General features: G+C 39.8%; 1 protein-coding gene and 1 long non-coding RNA gene across 4 annotated transcripts in view; one reads left to right on the top strand and one right to left on the bottom strand.

Annotated features, from left to right (window-relative positions):
* Nucleotides 1-2506: 2506 nt before the first annotated feature.
* The window catches only part of BICC1 (BicC family RNA binding protein 1), a 300346-nt gene continuing 278706 nt past the window's right edge, over nt 2507-24146 (bottom strand). For 2 of the 3 annotated variants that reach the window (XM_059900587.1, XM_059900586.1), the window contains exons 17-21: nt 23729-23883; nt 17696-17852; nt 13587-13747; nt 10799-10898; nt 2507-5183 (exon numbers count right to left, since the gene is read on the bottom strand). In XM_059900587.1, the coding sequence (XP_059756570.1) occupies nt 5053-5183; nt 10799-10898; nt 13587-13747; nt 17696-17852; nt 23729-23883 (704 nt within the window). In that variant the 3' untranslated portion in view covers nt 2507-5052. Of the gene's footprint in view, nt 5184-7957; nt 8037-10798; nt 10899-13586; nt 13748-17695; nt 17853-23728; nt 23884-24146 lie in introns of all 3 variants that reach the window. The other variant, XM_059900588.1, reaches the window with a different exon arrangement.
* LOC132350960 (uncharacterized) lies at nt 17702-24130 on the top strand. Its single transcript, XR_009498060.1, has 3 exons — nt 17702-17892; nt 21567-21723; nt 22143-24130. It is a non-coding gene; the product is annotated as an uncharacterized LOC132350960 (long non-coding RNA).

The raw sequence follows: 24146 nt of genomic DNA, 5'->3' as shown, positions 1-24146 counted from the left end.
ATCTTCCCAGACCAGGGCTCGAACCCGTGTCCCCTGCATTGGTAGGCAGATTCTCAACCACTGCGCCACCAGGGAAGCCCTAGGATCCTTTATTAGTGCTTTATTAATTTCCTTGCATGGTGTCATATTTATGTGATGTTTTATGGTCCTTGATTTCTTACACTGGTATATTTGAATAAGTGGTCTCCTCCTCCAGACTTTGCTGGTTCACCTTGGCAGAGAAAATTTTTCACCGGTCAGCTCAGTTGGGTTTCCAGGCATGTCTGCTGGTAACATCCTTGGGCAGGTGGGGAGCTGCTAAGGGTCTATTCTGGGGCAAGGCAACTGTTTGAGCTCTAAGGTCAGGGTGAGGCATGTGCCCCTAGCTGAGAACAGCTGGATAGACTGCTACTTGGTTCCCTGCCCAAGGGAGGCTATAGGATGTGCGCCACATTTGCTTAGATTCTCTGGTGATGCTTGTTAAGTGGTCATGACTGGCCTCTTTACTCAGCAGTAGGTAGGGCTATGTATTACCTTGCCTTGCAGGACTGCAGGTCAGGACCCAGGGGCTGCACAGCTTGTTGTTTGGGGACGTGAATCAGGCAAGAGTGTAAAATGAGTATCTTGGTCAGGCAAGGCCACCAGTTTTGCTCTGCAGATGGGAACAGCCATGGATTGTGCTCATGGGTTTCAAGTGACACTGTAAGCAGAGCTATTGGAGCGGCTATGAGTGTGCTCTGGCTAGGCTCCCCGATCAGGAAGCCTGAAGGAGCTATGAACGGAACTATGAATTCACTTCCCTTCCCCAGTGCAGTGGGAGAAGCAACTCCAAGACCATGATAAGTCTCTTTGTTTGTGGTGGTGACTCAAGCCAATCCATGCCCCAAGTTCCCTGGCCAAAGAGGGCCGCTTGCTTTGCCCTGGAGGTCAGCTCTGCTGCCTGCCTCTCAGCTTGCGCGTTACTGGGTGATGCAGCAGCTTCCAGGTGCTCTGCCAGCCCTTCCTGTCAGACGGGGTGGGGACTCACAATCCACAGAGGGCGAGGCTATGGCTCAGCTCCCTTGCCTGGGTGTGGGCAGACCAGGCTCCAGGGCCTGAAAAACTCATTTGAGGACTTGAATCAGGCAGACCTGCACTCCTCTAAGTTCCCTGGTCAGACTGTGCTACCATCTTGGTTCTGCAGATAAGCAAAGCCGCTGCTTGGGACTTCTACTTGGGCACTGCAGGTAGGAACTCAGACTGCCAAGATTCAAGGGCTGGTTGTTGCAAGCCCCTCCCTAGTGGTGTCTTATCCATGAACAGTTGCTGGTTTTTCTTTTAGTTAGGGGAAGTGAAGTCGGGAATGAACTGTCACCATCTTGGTGACATCATTCTCTATGATTGCCTTCTTGGAGTATCCTCAGGGGAAGCGACCTCATGTTCTTTCAAGGTAAATCTCATTTCTGAATACTGCAAAGTCACTGGGAGTCAAATCTAGGAAGTGATGGGTCATCAACAAAGCTGTGTCATAACCCTTTTGGCTTACACACTCCTTTCAAGAATGTGATTAAATCTATGAAGCCTAGAAAAAGGAGAAAGGGAGGCTGTGAATAATATTTTGCATTGAAAGCACAGGCCTGTTTCTATGAGATGGGTACTTTCAACCATTTTGTCAAAAACCGGGGTTTCTAGACAGCGCTCAAGAGCTCCCTTGGCATGCTGTAAATGCAAGGAGGCCTGTGTTGAAGCGTAGGGTATTCCATCCTTCATTCCCTCTTCATCAGTTCCATCTTTCTCCAGTTTGAATGTAAGATTAGGGAGAACAAGGGTTTATGTTTCATTTACTGGTGTTCCTAGAACAGGGCCTAGTACTTAGCCCTCATTTAAGTATTTATATAATGAATGAATGAGTGAATGGATGAATAATTTAATATTGGGTTCACAAGTAATATTTCAGTTATCATCAAAAGAACTATTTGCTAGAAACAATTTTTAAGCACCACTAGCACAGGTAATTTAAGTGGAGATAACTCTGGGAGCATAATGGGTAGAGGGCTAGGGTTTCTTTGAGATTTAGACAAATCTCAGGATTAATAGTATAGTGCCAATTCCATCTGAGATACAATCTCAGAGCAAGGCACAGTAACCATTCGGTGTGATAGCACAGTCAGCCTCTGAAATGGGAACCTGGGTCAAGAAACCCTGCATCACTTTAGTAAGGAGCTCCTTTGCTTATGGATGAAGTCGTCAAAGCAGTCATAGACTTGAGTCTTTATTAAAAAAAAGAATGAACAAGAATGAAACCTGTTCCATAATCTTACTCTTTTTCTATGTACCTGTGGGTGGCCACAGAAACAATGATTGATTACTGGTCCTGGATTCTCTGGCTAAAATAAAGTGCCTTAGTTTCTGGTTGAAAATGAGGACTGTCAATGCAAAACAACAGGACAGGGAGTGCATATATAATTCTACTGCAGAAATGTCTTTCAATTCTGCTGAAAATATTTTTTGAAAAGCTAGAAAACAAAGACACATTTCATCTAGAAAGGGCAATACAAAGGGGTTATATAAATTTATTTTTCATATAACAATTGATTAGTTTAGAAAAAATTCCCATTTTCAATGTTTAATTCCATCTCTCATTTTTTAAAAAAAAAGTCACTAAAAGGACAAAAACCCACACAAAAATACAATCTGTATCTGTTCTATATTTACAGATAACCGGTCACTATTAAGGCACAGATTGATTAAAAACATTTATTCAAATAATCCAAATATTTTGTGCATCATATAACACTGACAACACCGTATACTGTAGTGTCATAATCCCTTCATTGCATCAAGAGAAAGTGAGAAAAGTAACTTCCAGTGTTTTTTATTTATTTTTTTAGCCACCCTATTTAATCTGGTTTAATTGGGACAGTTTTCCCTTTGGCATAATATCAAAGCACTGTTCATAAAACCTATATCAACTCAATACTGCAAATCATTCCATCTTGCTCCTCTTGCAAATGCATGGTAGAGAGCTGGGGGGAAAGACTCCAAATGATTATTTTTTATTTGGGGAGGAGGTCTTATTAAAGAAATGATCAAATTTAGAGCACTGAGTTGTTGCACAGGAAACTGATCTGGAATTCTTACTCTGTTGCTGAATGTGTAGCATGATGTGTTCATATAGCCATATAAGGCAGGGAGCTCCATGTGATGACCTGCATACATGTGACATACATGCAGGATCATTCCATTGTACTTGTGAAGGGAGCGATTTAGTTCTACATCCTTAAGCACATACAGTTCTGTTTGGGAACAGGCATCTCCTTAGTGCTGTTATAATTGATAATTTTATGACAGGTCCATTATCTATGCCTTCACGGTAACCAATACTCTTTTTTTTTTTAAGTGAAAATTTTTCAGTGTGCAAAATTTCTCTCCGATTCTTGTTCTTACTTTAATGATAAGACTTACTTAAAACCATGGAAAAAATAAGACAAGTATTTCTGATCCCACATTTGTATGAAAGTCCCCAATTGTTGTGTATGAATCTAATGCCTTCTGTGGAGAGCACGTGACAGTGGTTTATGTCCATGTAGAAAGTCTCGAATACTGAGCATAAATAAGTCATTACAGTACAGGTAAGTCACCACATGTCCTATGGGAAAGTTTTCCAACAAATTAATACACTTGGAAATAATATTGCTTTGAAGAAAGAGAGGCACTTAGTGATTGTCTTCATGGATTGAAAACCCTTCATAAATCCATAATAAGATGTCTGAAAAGACCTAGGAAACAATGTTGCCTGATTTCTTGGACTTTCACAGTATCAAGATTGTAACAACGAGTTTAGCCACTTACAAAATAGTCTTTTATTTTTCCTCCTTCAGAACTCTGCTGTCTTTGTAAACTGTCACCCTGGAGACTTAAATAAAGCCTTTCCATTCTCAACAAACCCAAGTCTACTTCAAGCAGACAGATACGGTTTTAGGAAAGTCCTGTGACCATATGGAGCACAGCTAATGTGTACATAAGGACAGTAATGTATTTCTCCTCCTCATGGCAACAGTGCTGTCTTGTCAGATGATTATTTATCTTTTTTAAATAAAGTGACAATCTAGGGCTCCAGTTATTGAATGCCGTCCATTCTCTACCATAAATCTCTAGTAGATACCAATTTAATCAGTTATGTACGGTATGCTTATAATATCTAAAAATAAAAGTTTGATATAAATAAGTGTCCTTTAGTGGCAGTATACTAAAAATAGCCCTTTGCCTTCAGACAACCATTAAAAACATTTTAGCAATAAAGGCAGCAGCTAAATATGATGACTGCAAAGGGTTAATATTGCAAAGTCCATTTGGTCTTTCTTTGCTCGCACCTGTTACAGTGAACTAGGTTCATTGCTAAGTGTTTCTAGGATGCTGACATACATGAACAGAACTGGTCCATAACCAAGTGGAGTCACTTACATTTCCCGAAGTCACAGACTATTCTGCACAAAAACTAATAATCCAGTACTACTATGTCAAATAAAAATTTAACGCAGTCTGATTTGTACCAATACATCAGGTGACATAAAAACGAGAGAAAGAGAGATAATTTCCACAGGACAAGAAGTAAGAAAGTGTAAAGTGCTGAAAGACCTCAATAATTATTTTAAAGCAGTACCAGAAAATTCCACTTTGATTATTTTTTTTTTAAAAAGTCCCCAAATACCAAAACAAAATAAGCAAACAAACAAAATAACTTCTGTGTTTTCTGGCATCCCAGATGTCAACTCAGCCTTCATGTTAAGTAAAAAAATCAGTGCATATGTTATTATATAGGTAAATAAAAACAGGAAATAAAGCCCTACCCTCATATTGCAAATTCTGTCCAATTGCCGTTAGGAAAAAAAAAGTAATCCTCGTGTGGCATTCTGTAGGATGACATAAGAACGTCATCTTCTCTCTTTTCGGCACAAAGTTCAGGTGCGAATAAGATGCTTTGGTCCTGATACCAGACACCCGAGTGCTGAGGACGGTGTGCAGTGAAGGCTGTTCACAGATCTCCTGCGTCCAACTTGACAGAGTTGGCGGGCGTGTGCCTGGACAGTACCGCTACCAGCGGCCACTGACACTAGCAATGTCTGAGTGATACTGACGGGGTAGCCTCCCACTTGCTCCGCCTTCCAGGAAAGAGGTGCGTGTATTTGGCGGTTCAAAGAGCTTTCTTCGGTTTTTATTTAGTTCTGGAGAGAGAGAGACAGAATCAGCACATGGCAGTAGGGCTCAGCTCAGAAAATGGTGATGTGGTAGGTTCTGGGGGGAAAGTCAAGTAGGTAGCAAAAGGAAAACCTTTAAGTTGACCGTCAAGACATTTTTGAAATGCTAGAAAGTCTGATATGAAAGGTAGCCATTTGTAGCTGAGAGAACCAAGGACAGCAAATCGTTTTTACTGCAGTTCGTAAAGTTATCTGGGGAATATGTCATCCTCAGAACACTCTCAAGTTCAAATATACAAAATAGTTTCACCGATCCCAAATGTCATTTCAGAGGCAAAGGGAGAGGCACCATCAAAGCTGGTTAAAGGCATATGAGAGGATGTATTACCAGTGATACAGAAAATTATTACAGCTCATTAAACTCATCCATGTCAAACACAGTGATCATTAAATTATTTAAGTCGACATGAAAAGAGGATCCCACTTCTAAACACCAGAATACTGGAGAAGCACACTGATCTGTTAATCCACAGCCCCGGGTGGGAGGGAGACGCAAGAGGGAGGAGATACGGGGATATATGTATATGTATAGCTGATTCACTTTGTTATACAGCAGCAACTAACACACCATTGTAAAGCAATTATACTCCAGTAAAGATGTTAAAAAAAAAAAAAATCCACAGCCCTGTGGCTCCACCGACTCATGATGCCTACGCTCCTTGAGTCAGAAAGGGTTATATGAAGAAGCATATCGCATCAGCAGGAGGTTTCTTTGAATAAAAAATCAACTTAGTAAACATAGCAACAGTTACAGAAATTAATACAACTGAAAACAACCAATACGTGAATCCAAATTTTCAGGGAAAAACTAAGATCCTCGATTTTCATTTGAAACAAACCAGAGTACTGGTTGTTTAGTTTGTCTTTTCCCAACTAAAAATTATTAACCAGAAAGGTGAAAAATGGAAGCAGCCTACCTTGTTTATGACTCCGCAATACCCCATCCTCCCCTCCATACACACATTCACAAATTCTCAAGTCAACTGATGTAATTATTACTAACGAACTCATACAAGTAAACAGAATTGTCAGACTCTAGAAAGCAGCGTTTCTGATAGCCACCAAATGCAAATACAGTTGACCTTTGAATAGCGCAGATTTGAACTGAGTGGGTCTACTTATACATGGATATTTTTCAATAGTAAATAGTACAGTATTACATGGTTGGTGGAATCTGCAGATGCAGAGGAACTGTGGATACGAAGGGTGACTATAAGTTACATGGGGGTTAACTCCTGTGTGGTTCAAGGGTCAACTGTATCTTCAAACTTATTCAATCTCAAGTAGACGGAATATATAGCTGATGTGTTTAAAGCTGTTGTCTTTTTCTCTGGGAGGGTGGTGATTCAGCACCTTTAATTATCTGCATGGAACTCAGTACTTTTTCAACCATACACACACACACAACCCCACTCTGAGCTCTGAGATTACACAGCAAGCTGTGGCCTGCTACAGTAATGCTGAGGATGAGAACAGAGGCTCAGGCGGTTGCAGTGGGTCGTAGGTGGCCAGGGACAGCCATATGGCCAGATGTGCTCTTGTCTCCCAAGTGCTAGAAGAGGGATCAATACCCTTAACATTTCACCCCACTGCTTTCCAAAATTTAACTGTCTGCCCTATAGGGGTGACGCATGAGTGAAGACACCTCTTTTCTGTTCACATTTAAGTCTTAGGGGAGAAGAGAACCAACAGTAATTTATTAGAGGCTATTATACGACAAGCATTTTATATTTGTTGTGTCCTATTTAAGTCCTCCTTAAGGGGTAGATAATATTACCATCCTCCATTTTATAGATAAGCTGAGTTTTAAAAATAGACGAAGTAACTTGCCCACATGCCTGTTAAATGACAGAGCTGAAACCCTGCCTGCCTGATGCAAAGGTCTATGCTATGGGCTTCAGTGGTCCAATCCATTTGGCGGAGATCAACCGAGGTATCAGGAATACAAATATGAGAAATTGGTAGTTTCAGGTATGTAGATAACAGAGCTTTCCTTCATATTTTATATGGATATCAAATATACTTTTTAAATACATAAAGCTTAGAAACTCTGAAGAAGCAAGGAAGATATTACAAGCAAAAGACACATGCAGGCATGCGTATAGATGGCTATTGTTTCAAGTTCCTGCAGAAACGCAGTAGCAGTGACATTCCTATCACATGTATCTTGTTTAAAAAACAAACACGTAAAATTCAGAGATCAAGACAGAATTGAATATATTTAAAGGCAAACTTATAGGCGAGTTGAGAATAAATGAATCCCCTTAAACACAGCCTGGGAAAGTTTTATCACCTTCAAATGAGGAGACTTTCTTTGGCCTCCGTTTTCTCATGGGGAAATAACCCATGAATCAGGAGGACATTCCCACACTATAGAGAAGGAAAAGAAAGGAGTAAGTCAAACACCATTCTCCATGAGCACATGAAAACAATCGGGCCACTGAAGACAAAAATTTTTAACAGACATTGAAAACTTCATTCTGAAAAGTCACATCAGCTAGACTTTTGAGAGGACAAATGATCATGAAGAAATTCAGCCACTCCCTAAAGATGTAATTTCTAAGAGTACATATATAGAGATACTCCAAGTGTGAAGCACAGAGAAAAATCTTTAAGATTATCAAGGATCAAGTCCTACTGAAGAGACTTTAGTTTTTGTTGTTGTTTTTTAAATTAGAAAGCAAACTCCCTCTTCTGATTTTTTTCAGTAAGCCTAAGGGATAGTTTGAGAAAATACCAACCTTTTTCTTTGAAATTCCAAGGTTCACACAATCCTGGCAGCTCTCAGGATCTTGTTGCGGATCTGAACAGAGTCACAAACTAAAAGAATAGGTCGGGAAATGTTAGATCTACCTGAGGCTGTGGCGGAAAGCCTGTCAACAGGATGCTAAACTTCCTTTCACTGAGTCCCTGTACATTTAGTTAACCAATCACTAAAATCCTCAGAGAGAAATCCATGAATTTTCAAAAAATCGTGGATTTGAAAAAAAGATGAAATTTTTTCTCTGATTCATTCCTATTAGAGATAAATCTCATCTCCTCCTATAACATTAAAATAAATGTCTTCTGGCCCAAGATTAAAAGCAAACCAAAACCTTATACTGAAAGAACAACTCCGATTTTAAGTTAAAAATCTACAAAATTTTAAAAAGTAGTTTGAGCAAACTCTGTATCTAACCAAACTATGTATCTAACCAAACTATGTAACCACAAGACAAACCTAAGTCAAGGCTGACCTGATATCCTGCCTCTATCTGGAAGTGAAGTATTCTGAGACTTTAAATGAATGTCTTTGTTATCAGAGGAACTGAATTGGAAAAAGAAGCTTTTTGATGAAGGGTTTCTCAATAAAAACTCATTCCTTGCAGAGAAAATGATTTACCAAGTTCAAACAAATGCACTTCAACAAAGTAAGGCAAAATCATCCTTAAATAATCAAATACTTCCCACTGTACAGAGCATTCATAAGGCATCTTATTCAAAGTCTCTAATTCCCTTTAAAAGCAAGAGGACCTGTGAACCTCACTGAGAGAGGCAGTCTGTAGAAGTAGGACATAACCTCAATAGAACACATTGAAGATGATGATTAGAGACAACATTTTTTTAAACGAGGACTCAAAACCCCTCCTGTTTTTGCACTCTACTCCCCAAAACCCACCTAGAATATATCACCAATGTATCCCAGAGTAAAAGTACTGAAGATCCACTTGGAATCTATGAAAATATTTAGAGTATCTGCTTGTTGCTGGAAGCTTTAGAGAGTTTGGAATTGGGTTGGTACACAAAGAAAAGACTTAATTTTCATTATACTGTCACGGATATTCCACAAATCTCTAGTGCAGAATTATGGAGTTCTGAAACATACACTTCTGTGGTATAAATGTGTGGCCCCATAGACATATTTTAACAGCATAGGCATGGTGATTGAGTTAATACAATTTCAAGTAGTATGTCAATTCCATTTTCAAATTAATAAAATAATGTAAAAATATATAAAGTTAATTTGGGTCCAGAAGTAACCCTCTGAGACTGAGCTTTAGGGTAAAGAAGTTGGAAACTATCCTATTGCCACAGATAGTAAAAAAAAAAAAAAAAAAAAGAAAGAACAATAATAATACATATCATTAAAACTGTAGGTTATTTTCACTATGCCTGATGATATACCACATGGAAGGACAGATTTTAGAAATGGAAGGTGACCTTACACAATCATCTCCACCTTCACAGTTAAGAAACCACAACCAAAAGAGGTTTGGAAACTCACCCAAGGGTACATGACTTGGAGAGGCAAATCTCAGATCTCCTTATGTGAATATAGTGTTCTTTGCACTACAACCAAGCTGATCTGATGAGTGAACAGGAAACCACGGCTGCCCTGTGGAGCACCATCAATGCAGCCGCTTGGGTATACAGGGCGGAGGAAGACTTCTCAAACTGACGTGTGCAGGACTCTATCCACGGACAGGCCTAACGGGCCGCTCAACGGCTGAATTGCTACACCTATTTCAAGGCTACTCTGCTTATATCTGCTTCAGATATCTACGATTTCCTGTGGGGAGGTGGGCGGGGTTCATCAGCTGCTATAAAATAATGGAAGAGCAATCTGCTGCTGAAAGAAAACGGAAAACCACTGAGGCTTTTAGTTTGATGGTTCGATGAGCGAATGCTGTTTAGAAAGGGCTTTCACCAGTTGGATGCCACTGCTGACCTCATAAAAGCATAGCCTACAAATTCAGTGTTTTGAAAAGCAACGTCATTTTCTCACCACGCCTGACGTTTGGCTCTGTCTTTTTGAGAGACTGGCACACATATAAAACTGGCATTCATGAACTTAATCAGAAAGACTTCAAAAAATAACCTCATTTTTTTGTCCCCAGATTCCTTCCTCATATTTCTCTAAAAACCTTTTTGAGGTACATTGTTAGGTATTTGCCAACTCATCATCTGCCCATTCCTTCCACGTGGGAGGTACCTAGTAACTACGTATAGAGCATTTTCTTATACACAGAACATGCAAAAGATGCACAAAGGCGGTGGTCTGGGAGACAGGCCTTCAGACTTTCCTTCATTCTGTGACTACTTTTACGATACTACCCTCTTCTGTGACTCACAAATTCTATTAAAACTTGGGGTAAAGTTAAAAAGCATTAAGACAAGAAGTACCAATTCTCTTTTTCTCTGGTGCAATGATCTCAGCTGCTATACAGGAACACATGCATTTAAAGCATGACAGCCAGTCCAGAATAGTTATTCACGAACGCAATGATCATTGCTTAATACAACCGCAAAATGGAGAATTAAACTGCTCCCTCATCCCCATGTTCTGCAAAGGGCAGTTTTGGTTAGATCTTTCCAAAGAGATCTGTTTTAAGGAAAGACACTGTCAAGGCAGGTTTTCAGGCAATGCCTTGACGAAGGAGTGGGCATGTTCTTGGCATCTGTCACACTGTTAGTGAACCCACAACCACAAAGCTGCCAGGTAGTAAGCAAGGGGCTGATAGGCAGAACCAGCCCCATTGGCTGGAGACCAATGGCAGAGGTTCTTCAGACTTTAAAATATGAATAAGAACATTTATATTCACCTGAGATTGCAAGCAGCATTTTCCTCCTGGCACCGAAAGTTGTAATTCCCAGCTCCTTCAGATCCTGGTCTGTGAGAGTGAGGAATGTCTGAAGATCGATCTGTGGGTGAACAAGTAATCTATAATCAATATATTAAGTATTTTTCTTCTTCAGCGTAAATTCAACTCATTGCTACACTTATTTTATTTATTAATTACGCTCTGCCTACTTTCAAAAAAGAATGGTGGGGACAATACAAACCTAAGGGACAAGAGTTAAGCAATAAAGGTGGTAAAATGAAAGTGATGATTCTAGCAGAAGGCAATCTAAGCCAATGATTTACTGCAATTGAGATATAAACTTAGGCATCCTAAGGTCTTAGCATCCTGGCAGCCAGGGCAAAAAGGGAAACAGAAATTGCACAGTTTTGTGATCTGACGAAAGGAAGAATACATACTTGTCCAGAAGAGAGAAAATAATTCTTAGTTTTAGATTCTGACTTGGTTAAGTATATCTCCATAAAAAGAGACTGAATAATACCATAAAGGGTATCTTCCATTGTATTCTACATAAAAATGATAGCAGAATTCACAGTCTACCCCAGATCCATGACTCACTTCGCTTAACCCAGCAGACTATCTCTGAAAGTGGCATACATGAAGTATTTCTAGCAACAGTATAAATGTACTTCCTGGCAACAATGTGTGGAAGGAAGTAGCCCAAGAATCCCACCGTTCCTTGTGAAGGCTGTGTGGAGGAACAGAAAGGCAATGGGCTCTGAAGCCAGAGAGACTTGGGTTCAGGTTCTGACTCTGCCATTACTAGTTGTGGGCACTGAGAGTAGACAATCCTATACCTCACAGGGTTGTTTTGGGCCTTAAATATGATCTTAGATATAATGCAATGTGCTCACCAAAGGGGTAAAATAGTTGGCAGCTATAGTTAGTAATAATGTATACAGACATATCATCTGTGAAAGTTGCTAAATAAATCTTCATCCTGGTTACAATATATTAAATCTCACAAGGTTACTTAATGGGGGATTCTTGTTAAGTCATATCTGTATATGAGAAAATATCCTACATAAAGGGAATAGTACCAAATTTCAACACACCTGAAAACAGTAAAATATACTTTTTATTCAAATTATATAGAAATTAATTTGAAATTTTCTGTTTTGCTTTTGAAGATTACACCCAGATCTTGAAAAACCTTTTCATTTACCATTTATCACAAATCTAGAGATATGTTTTTTAGAAATTCTGTCCAATGGAGACTATTTCAGGGATCCTCAAACTCTTTTTAAAGGGCCAGAGAATAACTATTTTAGGGTTAGTGCACGTACTGTCTCTGTTGCAACTACTCAACTCTGCTGGTTTAGCTTGAAAGCAACCACACGCAATATGAGGTAATTGAGTTAGTGTGGCTGTGTTCCAATAAAACTTTATTTACAAAAGTAGGCAGCAGGTCTGCAGGCCACAGTTCACTGACCCCTGCTCCAGTTAATATTAGATGAAGCCAGTCTGACTTTATATTATCATGTTTTCTTCCTTTTTGAAGTAACTAGATAAGAAGTACCCATAATAAATTTCTATGCTTCTTCAAATAGGAAATAGAGATTTAAAACAAACCCAGAATATCACTGAATAACATCTAGTCACTTACTTCTAAAACCTTCTGTGCATGAGCAAGTTAAAATACCTCTGCCCTGAGCTTCTCAATCAGCCACCTGCATCTAACCAGGAAGACTAAATAAATAAATGCAGTTCTTTAATGCACTGATGATGAACGTGTTATTCAACTTGGAAAATCCTTGGTTAAATGAACACTAATTTAGGTTTAGGGAAAAGAAAACAAAATCATTGTCCTAAAGTCCAAAATACACATGACAACATTTTTCTTGGTGTTAAAGAACAAAAAAAGTTCAGCAATTAAACTTAAGTTATGGGCAATACATTGAATTTATGATATAAGGTGCCTAATAAAAATCTTAGATTATTTACTGACTGATGCATGCCAGGGAATTACTGGCATGTAATCTAACATGAAATGAAGCCAACTAGCATGAAACTTGGACCATGTCAGGATTTGAAAAACAGATACATTTAGAGAACTATTCTAACTTTCTGTTGCCTTGAGTTAGCTGTGCCCTGGTAATATGACAACACAGTTAGAAAGAACCACACTTAGGGGCTCTTTTCTTTATGCCAGTGCGTCACAGCCACGGCTGATCAGTCTGGCCAAAATCCATGGTAGGGATGTTTCAGAAGACATCTTAGTTCTGCCTCAGTTCAGGCAAAACCCAAACAGTAAATTAATGAATAAGTTAACATGTATAAAAAGCGCATTATCTTCTGTGAGAACTTCAGTAACATGATTAGGATGGTGTCACAAACAACCATAGTTATTTATTTCAGACGTTGTTATTTACTTTTAAGTGCCACAAATAAAGATAAGAACAGATGAAAGAGTAAAATCTGATTAAATAGAGAGTTGTTGCTGACCTTAGGGAATCTGGGAATCAGAAGTTCCTATAAATCAATACACTCATTAGGTCTTTTAGCTAAAACTGGTGAAGGTGTTTTGGCAAACACAGTTTCCTATATTTCTGCGATCCTGTGTTTACCAGTTGCACTAAGTAAGAAATAAGATGGCGACAATTTTCTTGGCAGCAAAAATAAGCTATGAGACTTGAATAAATGCTCAGTGAAAGCACAGTCATAGGTAAATGAGTGATTTCATTCTAGAAGTCATCATACACACAACCGAAACAAAGATGCCTGGGAAGATAAGTAAATAACCACCGACCTCTTGTTGCTGGAAGACGTCCGTGTATTTGCCCAGGCCCAGTTTGCTGAAGAGCTCAGGGAGGTCAGAGCCTTTGAAAGAGCTGTTCAGGTTACAGCCGTTGCTTCCCGTCAGCGAGGAAATGCAGTCCATGTAGTTGCTACTGCTGAGATAGTGCTCCGCTGAAAGGCAGAGGGGAAGACAGGCCTGAAGTGTAAATGCCCAGAGACAGCATGGTTTAATTAAAAGTCTTAATCACTCAAATAGTTCAGATTCAGTGTTTTGGGCTGAATAGATCAGTAGCTGCAGAAATGCAGCAGTCCTTTACTGAAACACTGGCTTTTCATTAAGGAAATGCTGGTTACGGCTTTCAGGGAGGCTCTCGCCATTTAAAAGGTTACGCTTGGGAGGGAGCAATTCGGCAACAGGGCCTCCGTAGTTAATAATCGTTAAGCATATTCTCCTTGAGCATTCAGGAGCACTGGCTCTTCACAACTGAGTTGATGTGAATTAAACGGGGAAGTGGAAGCAGGATCCCTAGGACACAATAAAGGTAAGGAAAGTTACAGGCTCCTTTTAGGTGCAGGCTGGCCCTCTGTATCCACACTTGTGCTTTCCTGTGGTCAAAGAAATACTATGATATTACCACATATAAATCTCATTTCCCTCAAACATAATTGGGCAGTGAGTTTATGAAATAAGAGTGCTTCCAAAATTAAGAGTAACATATGAATGAAAAGAATGATGCTGGAGTTCCTGGATTTAACTTACAACAAAAACAAATCCATCTCTTAGGGGAAATTCTAAGACAGCCATGCTGAGCTTTGCCTTGGCTCTGCTACTGATCTGGTGGGCGAAGATTTCTCCATGTTGTCTGTGGTTCTCAGACCCAAGGACATGCACAGCTGGGTGACAGACTAGTAAGCCACACCAAGTACTTGACCAGATATTCAAACACTCTTCAGGAGCTGCTTTGGAGAATCTAGCAGAGCTATGCAGCCATTCCTACCACCCTGACCAACAACTGACTCTCATCCATGTGGAAATTCTATCCTCTTATACTAAAGATGCAGCTTCAGGGGGATTCCCAGATTGATGAGGGCACAGGACACTCACACCTAGGTAATCAGATCCATCTAATCTCCTCTGGGATCAGTGCATTCAGCAAATCTAAGAATTTTGTTCTGCATTGCACTGGGTGCCACTCATCGCTTTCTCTGGTTGTTTTCATCTCCCAATTGAGAAATCCTATATATGTTTCAAGTGGAAGGAATTTCTTGATAAGGTTTCTCTTTCTTTTAAAAACAGATATTTTATCTCTTGTAGGAAGAATGTGTAGAGAAAAGGACCCAGGACCAAGCCCTGATGCGCTGAGCCCTGGAACACGCCACCAAATGAAGGTAAGGCCCCAAAGTCACCAAAAAAGATTGAGGAGGAATGACCAGTGAGGTACCGGTTCGAGGGTGACACAAAGCAGAGCACCCTGGAGTGACCACTGGACGTGACAACATGGAGGTTACTGTCAGGCTGACCACATAATTTACTGTCCGAATGATAAATTTACTTTCTTTGAGGAAAAAAAAAAAAGAGGGAGTTACGGAGGATTTACAGTGGAACAACTGGTGAAACAGGGATACCCAGAGAAAACCTAGACATTGGTGACCTTGACAAGGGTGTCAAGAAAACTTTTCTAAAACTTTGTTGTTCAATACACTAGCCATTGGCAACATGTGGCTATTGAGCACCTAAAATGTGCTAGTGTGGATTAAAAATGTACTCTAAGTGTAAAATACCACACACCATATTTTAAAGACTTAGTACAAAAAAAAAGAGAATGTAAAATATCTTTACATTGATTACATATTTAAATGATAATAATTTACATATGTTGAGTTAAGCAAATAGATCAGCAAAAAGTGAAAAAAGTGTTTTAAAATATTCTTAGTGATAAATATTTATTATGGTACACAACTTTCTTTTACATTTCTTTTCATCTTAACTACTTATAGTGTCTATATTCTCTTTTAAACTCCCTAGGCTCTTAAAACATTGGACAAAGGCCAAGGAACAGTGCTTTTTTAATCAATCTTTTTAAATTAATGAATCCCCTATCTTAACCCTAATCCTGAATTTCAATGCAGCTACGTCGCACAGTCAATTTTAATCATCCAGGGTTCAGTGCAGGGAAAGGGGATAAAGATAGAAGAAGAGAGGCACAAAGCTAATTGATGTTGGAATATAAAACGGAGATCATTTCCACCCCGAGATGTGCACCTGGCACCAGCCTGCCTCTCAGCTCCACTGTCCTGTCAGCGGTGGAGGACCTAGCCCAGGACTAACAGGAAGACTCCAGGCTACTATTGACAGTACGCTTGGGAATGAGTAGACCATGCTTTCTTATTTAGACTTGGCCGACACCATGACTGGTCTTTTCAAATCTGAGACTCTTGACAACACGGCCCACTTGATTGATGGTAACAACTGGCTGTTACTGTTTACTATGCTCATTGAGATTGCCTTTCTCCAAGTATTCTTCAAACACTCCAGGGTATGTGCTTCAGGATTCCAAATTCATCAAAAACCCTGAAATAAGGCATTACGGGAATATCTTGTGATTACTGTGTCAGTTCTTGTCTGTTTACCTATTTATACAGACATGTGGGTGCTGTTACAGACACAACCACTGGACTCATGCTGTGTCTTAATCATTATTTGTTCAAAGCCTATGCTTTAAACGTTTTTTTTCCTGTTTATGTCATTTAGCTACATCTTGTCAATTTGAAAACTCTTGCTCTTCACCTTTGGTAGCCAAAGGTGGCTGGGCAGACTTTCTTCTATTGTCTAAGATACTAATTTGATCACATTCTGCTCAACTCCTTTACATCCCTGCCTTTTCCTCATCATTCTGATGTTCGTGTGTGCATGACATTCGTATATTCATTCCACAAACATTTACCGAGCACCTACTAGGTGTCAGACACTGTTAGACATTTGAGAGGAAATAATAAATTAAGAAAGAAGGCACAGCCTCCTGTTAGTGGGATTGTAAACTGATGAAGACACTATGGGAAACAGTATGGAGATTCCTCAAAAAATTAAAAACAGAATTGCCATATCCAGCAATTTCACTTCTATTTACTCAAAGAAAACAAAAACACTAATTCAAAAGGATATATGCACCCTATGTCCACTGCAGCACTATTTGCAATAGTCAAGATATGAACGCAACCTAAGTGTCCATCAACAGATGAACGGATAAAGAAAAGGTGGTGTGTATATATATATATATATACAATGGAATATTACTCAGTCATAAAAGAAAATGAAATCTTGCCATGTGTGACAACATGGAGGGATCTAGAGGGTATTTTGGTAAGTCATATAAGTCAGAAAGAGAAAGGCAAATGCTGTATGATCTCACTCATATGTGGAATCCAAAAAAAAAACCAAAACAAAGTGAAAACAGACTCACAGATACAGAGAACAAATGGGTGGTTGCCAGAGGGGAAGTGGGGGTGGGAGTGAGATGAAGGGGATTAAGAGGTACAAACCTCCTTAGTTATAAAATAAATAAGCTGTAGGAATGTAACACACAGCGTAAGGAATATGGTCAATAATATTGTAATAACTGTACAGAAACAAACGGTTACTAGACTGATCGTGGCGATCATTTCCTAATGCCTGCAAATGTAAAATCACTAGGTAGTACACCTGAAACTAACATAATATTGTACGCCAACTATATTTCAGATAAGAAAAAAGAAAGAAGGCACAGCCTAAAAGAATGCTCGGCACATGGTCACTAAATAAGTGTTTACTGAATGAATGTAGTCCCTGACTTGTGGAGCTCAAATTCTACAGGAAGAGACAGTTATGTAAGTAAGTAATTGTACTTCAGTACGACAAATGCTAAAATGAAAGCATATACAAAATGCAGTGAAAGCAGAGAACCATGTGCCCTGCTTCACTGGAAAAAAATAGGGAAGGCTTCTCACAAGAGGTGGCCTGTGAATAATCCAAAACACTTGAAGGCATGGAGTCCAGAGTTTATACTCGAACATTACCCTAAACCAACTAAACAAATTCCAAGCTGATTACATCTAAAAGTATGACGAAAAGTCAAAGCTCACTTGATTTGTTCTGTTTACGCTTGGGGCTGCCAATAGAAGCTGCAAATTCACTATGACTTGCGGGTCCTATTCCATTTCGGTCTCTCCAGTTATCGGATTCGCTTCCACTCCCCAGGTGTTCACGACTGTTGGACCTCGAGAGGGACATTGACGAACCCTGAAAACAATCAGAGCCAGATAAGGAAGTGTTTAACAAGGTAGGTTTCCCGGGGTGGGAGGAGAAAAGAACACACATTAGACCACTTATCATTTATTTCGATTGCTGGCCAATGCCATTACCCACGAATGCTGATTCTCAAGAAGAGGCTATGGGACCTGTCTATAGTCTTTGTCTTCCAGCTACCAAGGACACTTGGAAATACACACAGTGAAGTGTTTTTCCTTCGTTATGAGGGAGTTGATAATGAGGGTGCCCAGAGGAGTTCTGAGAGGCCCCAGTATAAAGATTCATTCCTATAAGATTTAGAGGATTCCTATTTTGGGGAACAAGGCAAATCCTCCATCTGGTATAGCAGAGATTCTCTGCCTTGTATCACACAGGACGAGTAGGGAAGCGGTGCAGCTACACCCAATGCTTTGACAGGAATCGAGCTCCCAGGCTCACAGAGTGGAAGGGTGGAGAGGAATCTGGCATTTGTCCTGTGTTACTCTCATTCAAATAAGTACATGATCTCTCGAACAAATTACAAGTACCTGGAAATTTTAACTTTTTTAATTCCCCCAAATCAAAATAAAAATAGTAATTTAAAAGATCTCACAGTTTGCACTGAACTTGCATTTATTCATTCTTTATTCATTTATTTAATCACTGTATTACAGGTACCATACTTTGTACTGTATCTACAGTATTAAAGTCAAGATTCTCTGATTCTAAAAGTTTTATGTTTACTGGGTAATTCCTAGAGAATCCTTTACTATTCAGGTCACTAAACTTACTTAATTCAATCCCACAGCAGCATAACCACAGCTGACCGTGCGGGGCTGTAATGCTTCTTTCTGCAGGGCGTTATACCACCACTCTCGAGGCTTTCTACCTACCTCACTGTAGCCATCGTAGGATCTTCCTCCCCTTTTCTACTCCAAATGTCAGATTACCCTGGGACTTGGTCCTCGCATTCCTTATCATCTCGCTCTACACTTTCTCCTTAAGTAATCAGTAATCGCAACCTCTGTCAAGGCTTAACAGCAGCCATGACTCAAATTTTTACCTCTGGGTTTGAATTCCCTACTGAAATTTAGCATCACAGAGTTGCCAATCTGACACCTCCATTTCACTGTCTCATAGGTATTTTAAACTTAGAGTGCTTGAAATCGTATTGTTGATGACCATCTCCCCCAGCTACACCCAAACCTACCCCTCTCCCAGAATTCCTAAATCTCAGTGACGACCATTCACCCAGTTGCTCAAGCCAAACTTCTAAGAGTCATATTCGTTCCTCCTCCCCTCACTACATCCAATCTATCAGTTAGTTTTATCAATGTCATATCTAAACATACCCCAAATCTACCTACTTTTCTCCATCTCCACGACTGTCACCAATAGCTTCCTTAATGGACATTTTGATTCCATCTTGCCTCCCACCCCAATAATCCATTTTCCATGAAGCAACTAGGTTGTTCTTTTAAATGCAAATTAGAACAAAATCATGCCTCTCCTAAGTATAAAGTCTTACCATGCTTTCCTAGTACTTTACCGTGGGCTGAGAGGTTCCATAGCTGAGTCTCTGCCTGTCTCTCCAGCCTTATCTTCAGTGCTCCACCACCCTACCCTATCCACCTTGCTCCATCAACTTACCAGTCTGCTCTGACTTCAAGATGATAATGCCGGCTGTTTCCCTGGCCTAACACTCTTTTCCTAGATCTTCACAAGGCTGGCCCTTTCCTGCCCTCTAGGTCTTACCTTAACCGTCTTCTGCTCATTAAAGCCAGCTAAGACTACCCAGTATAAAGCAGCCTCTGCTTCACATTTATCAGGGACTTTTATTACTTAATGCCTTCTTGTTAACTTGTTACATATTTCTCTCTACCCACCAAAAAGAAAGCTCTGTCCATGAAAGGAAGAATCTATATTCAAGCATTGTATCTCTACTGTCTAGAATTGTGTCTGAAACACAGAAGGTCCTTAATAATAAATATTTGCAGAATACTGGATCTCACAGATAACCTTTTCCTACATCTATGGGATCCCCTTTGCTGAACTGTGGGAAGGGGCATAGGGAAAGGAAGGCTCCTAAGACCAAAAAATGCTCTTTTTCAATTAAAACCATCTTTAACATTATACTTCAACCAGATAAATCCCATGCAGCAAGGGAAATAAGAACATGCTCAAAACTGGTAATTACCAGAAGCATTAATGAGATTATTATGTAGTATTTCTATATATTTTAAAACTTCCATATCTAAACTCTTTTTGAGTATAAAAAAACCACTCATCTGAGATCTAAGCTGATTTAATTCACACAGCTATATCAGACCTGGCTAAACGATGTTTTCTAAAAACATTAAGTAAAACATAGTCTTGTGATATTTACTACTTCGTTATCTACTAACTAGAATATCACGAACGGCAGCTCACCTCCACTCTTAGATCTGTAAGACGTAAAATAACCAGACAACCTCATTACTCTTAGTGCTGGGGAAATTAAAAACCATTTTTTGATTCCCAATGCAGGTTTTATTTGCTCCAGAGAATATGTAACCATTCCTAATGCCTTTAAGAGATGACTAGCAAAAAGAAAAAGAAAATCCCAAACCTTTTGTAGTTCTGTTGATGTGACAAAAATATTGCAGGTCAAGTAGCCTTTTGTTTGACCTTTGCTGTCCCAGTATATCATCAAGTGGACAGGGTCATACTTTTGAGTCTTGAAGAAAACAAAAATAAGCCTCAAGCTACCTACTTCTTCTCTAAAGGAGCTCTTTGGAAAAGGCTGATTTCTCAAAAATGCCTTAAAACTGGAAACAACTGCTCAAATCTGGTTTCTCAGAAATCTGAACAAGATGTTCAAAGCCTCGGTTTCTTCCCTTAAGCAAGCTTCCCAGAGCAGGAAACTCATGTGCCTTGATCCCCGACACACCGAACAGCCCACACCCATCAGGACCTACTGGCTAAGTGTGCTTCTCTAGAGCAGCATTCTACTTGTCTATTTGGTTTTGTTTTTCTTTGGAAAAGATTAAGGAAAAAGAGTGTTTCTAGCTACGCTCCAATTTTAAAATAGTGCTACAAGCAGAGATGTGGTCAATCTTTTAATAAAAATTGTTTAAGTTCTCTTCACTTTTCCCAGGTCCTTCTCAACCCAACCCTGTCCCTGTGTTCTAACCCAAAGAAACAATCTTCACTAATTGCCCAGTTTTTAATCCCTCTGAGCTATAACAGAATAAAGAGAAGGGCGGGCACCTGCAGATAGCAGCTGCTTCAGAATATCAGATCATGCTTTGTAAGGGCCCTTTCACCTCCTTTCAATGGCTTTCGGATGCATGAAGAAAAGTTCAAGTCCTACACACCTGGGAGAATCTAGAACCATTCCTTAAGAAAGCTTGGTTATATTTCTTCATCAGCAGTGTTTAAAGGGGCCGTGAATAAAAGCAGATTACATGGTGAATGCCCTTGCACTGATCTCGCTGGTTACATCCTCTCCCCTACCTTTCCATGTGAATGAGCTGTTAGACATTAGCCAGGAAGGCAGAACAGGCTAGCCCAAGAGAGCCAAAGCAAGAAAAGCCACAGGAGGGGATTCAGCCACTGAGTCAGGACCCTGCACGTTCCCGCCCACAGAAAGTGGTCTACTTGTCCTTGGACAAGTGCCAGAGCAGAAGAGTCTTCCAGCTTCTGACATGATTTCTGTGCCATCCCCCTTATGTTACATCCCTGTAGAGCAATGTTTCCAGAAGGGAGGCTGCATCAGAGACAGACTAGACTTTTGCTGAAAATGTGGATTACTGGTTCCTGCTGGCTCCCTCCCTGATGAGTGAGATCCTGGAGGAAGAATTTGCATTTTTAAGTGCTCCAAATGATTCTTATGTCTTTTAAGGTACAGTAACATGGCTCTAGAGCATTTATATATCGCCTTGCTATGTACCCTCTTGAGTTAAACCATTAGGAAGAGGAGTATAAAGAAATTTTGTAAAATGAATTCAAGTCCTCTCTCTGACAACTACTACCATGACCTCAAGTAAGACACTTAACTGATCTGGGCCCCTTTCCCTCACTGGGAGTTTATAGGTATCAAATAAGCTTGTGGATGAAAATGTACCGTATAAACCCACAAAGAAATAAATGAGTGTGATCTGATAATTATTACTAGCACATTATGTGTTCATATAACACTCTAAGCTATTCCTTTGGATATAAAACACATATCTAGTTTGAATGTGCAGAAATACTTCCAGCAATAAGCATTCATATATATATATGAATCACATCTTTCATCAGGCTCTTGATTTTCTTCAGGGTAAAGTTCTTCAGTGGAAATAACAGTAGCTGCTAAATATTGCTGAGAACTTCCTGCACACCACGCTGAGCACTGGATGCCCTCTCCCACATCATCCTGAAACAACTGCAATGAGAAAATGGGCTCAGAGGCGTGAAGTCACTCATCAAAGCTGTACGTGTGTCGGTGGTAGCTGTCAGGCCCCATAGCCCCTGCACTTGACAACTACGTTATTAGAATGATCATCATTTCAACCTGTCACACTATTGGTCTTTGAGAAGAGAACTGAATTAGCATTTCTAAAGTGAAACATTTCATCTCGGAAACTACAGAAACACAACCACCTAACACTCCACCCCACCAAAGATGAGGGTGAGCAGGATGGAAGACTGCAGGTATTCAATACATAGGGTGGAAGCCTAAGAATTAGCACAGCAGTTTTAAGGTCTCTGCCAGTGAAAGGAGATGTTTATTTTCTCTCAAAGCTACAATGGCAGAAAGAGGGGTGTGCCTCCTAGAGCCTCAAATTTTTCACAACGGTTCCTACATTCTAGCTGCTGACGGTCACTTCAATCTTTAAATACAGCCGCTAGGTTGCTACTTTAAGTCGGACAATGAAATTCACAGGAGACTGTTCTTTTCAGTATTTCAATAGTATTTTCTTTTTCACTTACTCAAAGAGACAAAGGAAAAAATGTCATGTTTGCTTCTGCCTTTCATCAACATTCTAATTTATTACAAAGAAAATGGGTGGAGAAAAGAAGATCAATCTACAAATGCTAGTTATTAGACTAACAATTATGAAACCCTTAACCACTATTTGTTTTTCAGCCTACAGTGTTCTGGTTGAACACTGTGATTCTTGGATTAATCACTTTCATCCACGTTTGGGTTTGCACAGCCTCACCAGTAGTGTGTGTGCACGTGCTGTAACTCCACCCCACTCGCAAAAGGCTTACAGCCAAAATCTGACACTCTCCAGCTGAAAAGGCCTTGCCGAGTGAGTCGTATAGCCTAGCTTAGAAGCAAGGAACTCTGGATCTCTTCTCCATGTGGTGAGGATACCAGCTTCCCAGTCTCACCCTGAGCACTACAGCCAACATCTGGGAAGCATAACATTTTGGGGCTCTCGTTTGTGATCCTTCCTGCTGTGTTCCTGGCACATCTGAACACACTGAATTTTTAACTCATATCTGAGAACTTGTTTTTGTTGAATACTTGCCTTTTTCTCCTATGGTGGGCTTGCGAGTGATACCCTTGGATAAAGGGATTCTTTACACATTTTTTATGGAATGTTACATCTGTCCTTTGCTTAATCTCAGCCCTGCTCTATCACTTATGACACTCTCCGCCTAACAAAAACAAGTTTATCCAAATTTACACCTCCTTCACAGCTGATCAACAACTGTGAGAGAAGACGCATAAAAGATCATAATATATTGGAGTGTATCAATTCCATAGCAATACGTTTACAGGAATAGAAATTAAAACAAATCACCATTAATAGATTGTCCTTCTATAAATAGAGAATGGGAGAGGAGAGAAGATTGTTCTCTTCTGCTGAGAGAACAGACAGGAAGAATAGGTAGGGCATGACTCTACAAACCTCAAAAGTGGTTGTCATTGTGGGCTTATAGGACACGTGGTTGGCCCTCCTCAGCTCCTTGATAGTTTCAGCGGGCATGGATTTAGAAAACCCGAGGCCACTCCAGGTATTTGTGGGTGTTCTGACCTCCGTCACCACTGGTTTCTTTAACATAGCTTTGGAAAACAGAACGTAAAACAAATGCTTGGTATTTTTAATGAATTTCTTAAATAAAATATTGATGAGTATCGTTTCTTTGATATATGTAAAGAAATTATCACTGAATATTATTTCTTAACACAAAATACCTTAAAATATCCTCATAAAACATTTTATACAAAGTAATGGTAAACTTTAAAATGATACATTATTTCTTAATTGATCTAATGCTAATCTATTCAACCTCAACAAAGTTTGTGCAACTTGAACCTAAACATTC

This window comes from Balaenoptera ricei, chromosome 16 (assembly GCF_028023285.1).
Source record: "Balaenoptera ricei isolate mBalRic1 chromosome 16, mBalRic1.hap2, whole genome shotgun sequence".
Lineage (NCBI taxonomy): Eukaryota > Metazoa > Chordata > Mammalia > Artiodactyla > Balaenopteridae > Balaenoptera > Balaenoptera ricei.
The sequence above is the reverse complement of the archived record's forward strand: the minus strand, read 5'-3'. Positions and strand labels throughout refer to the sequence as shown.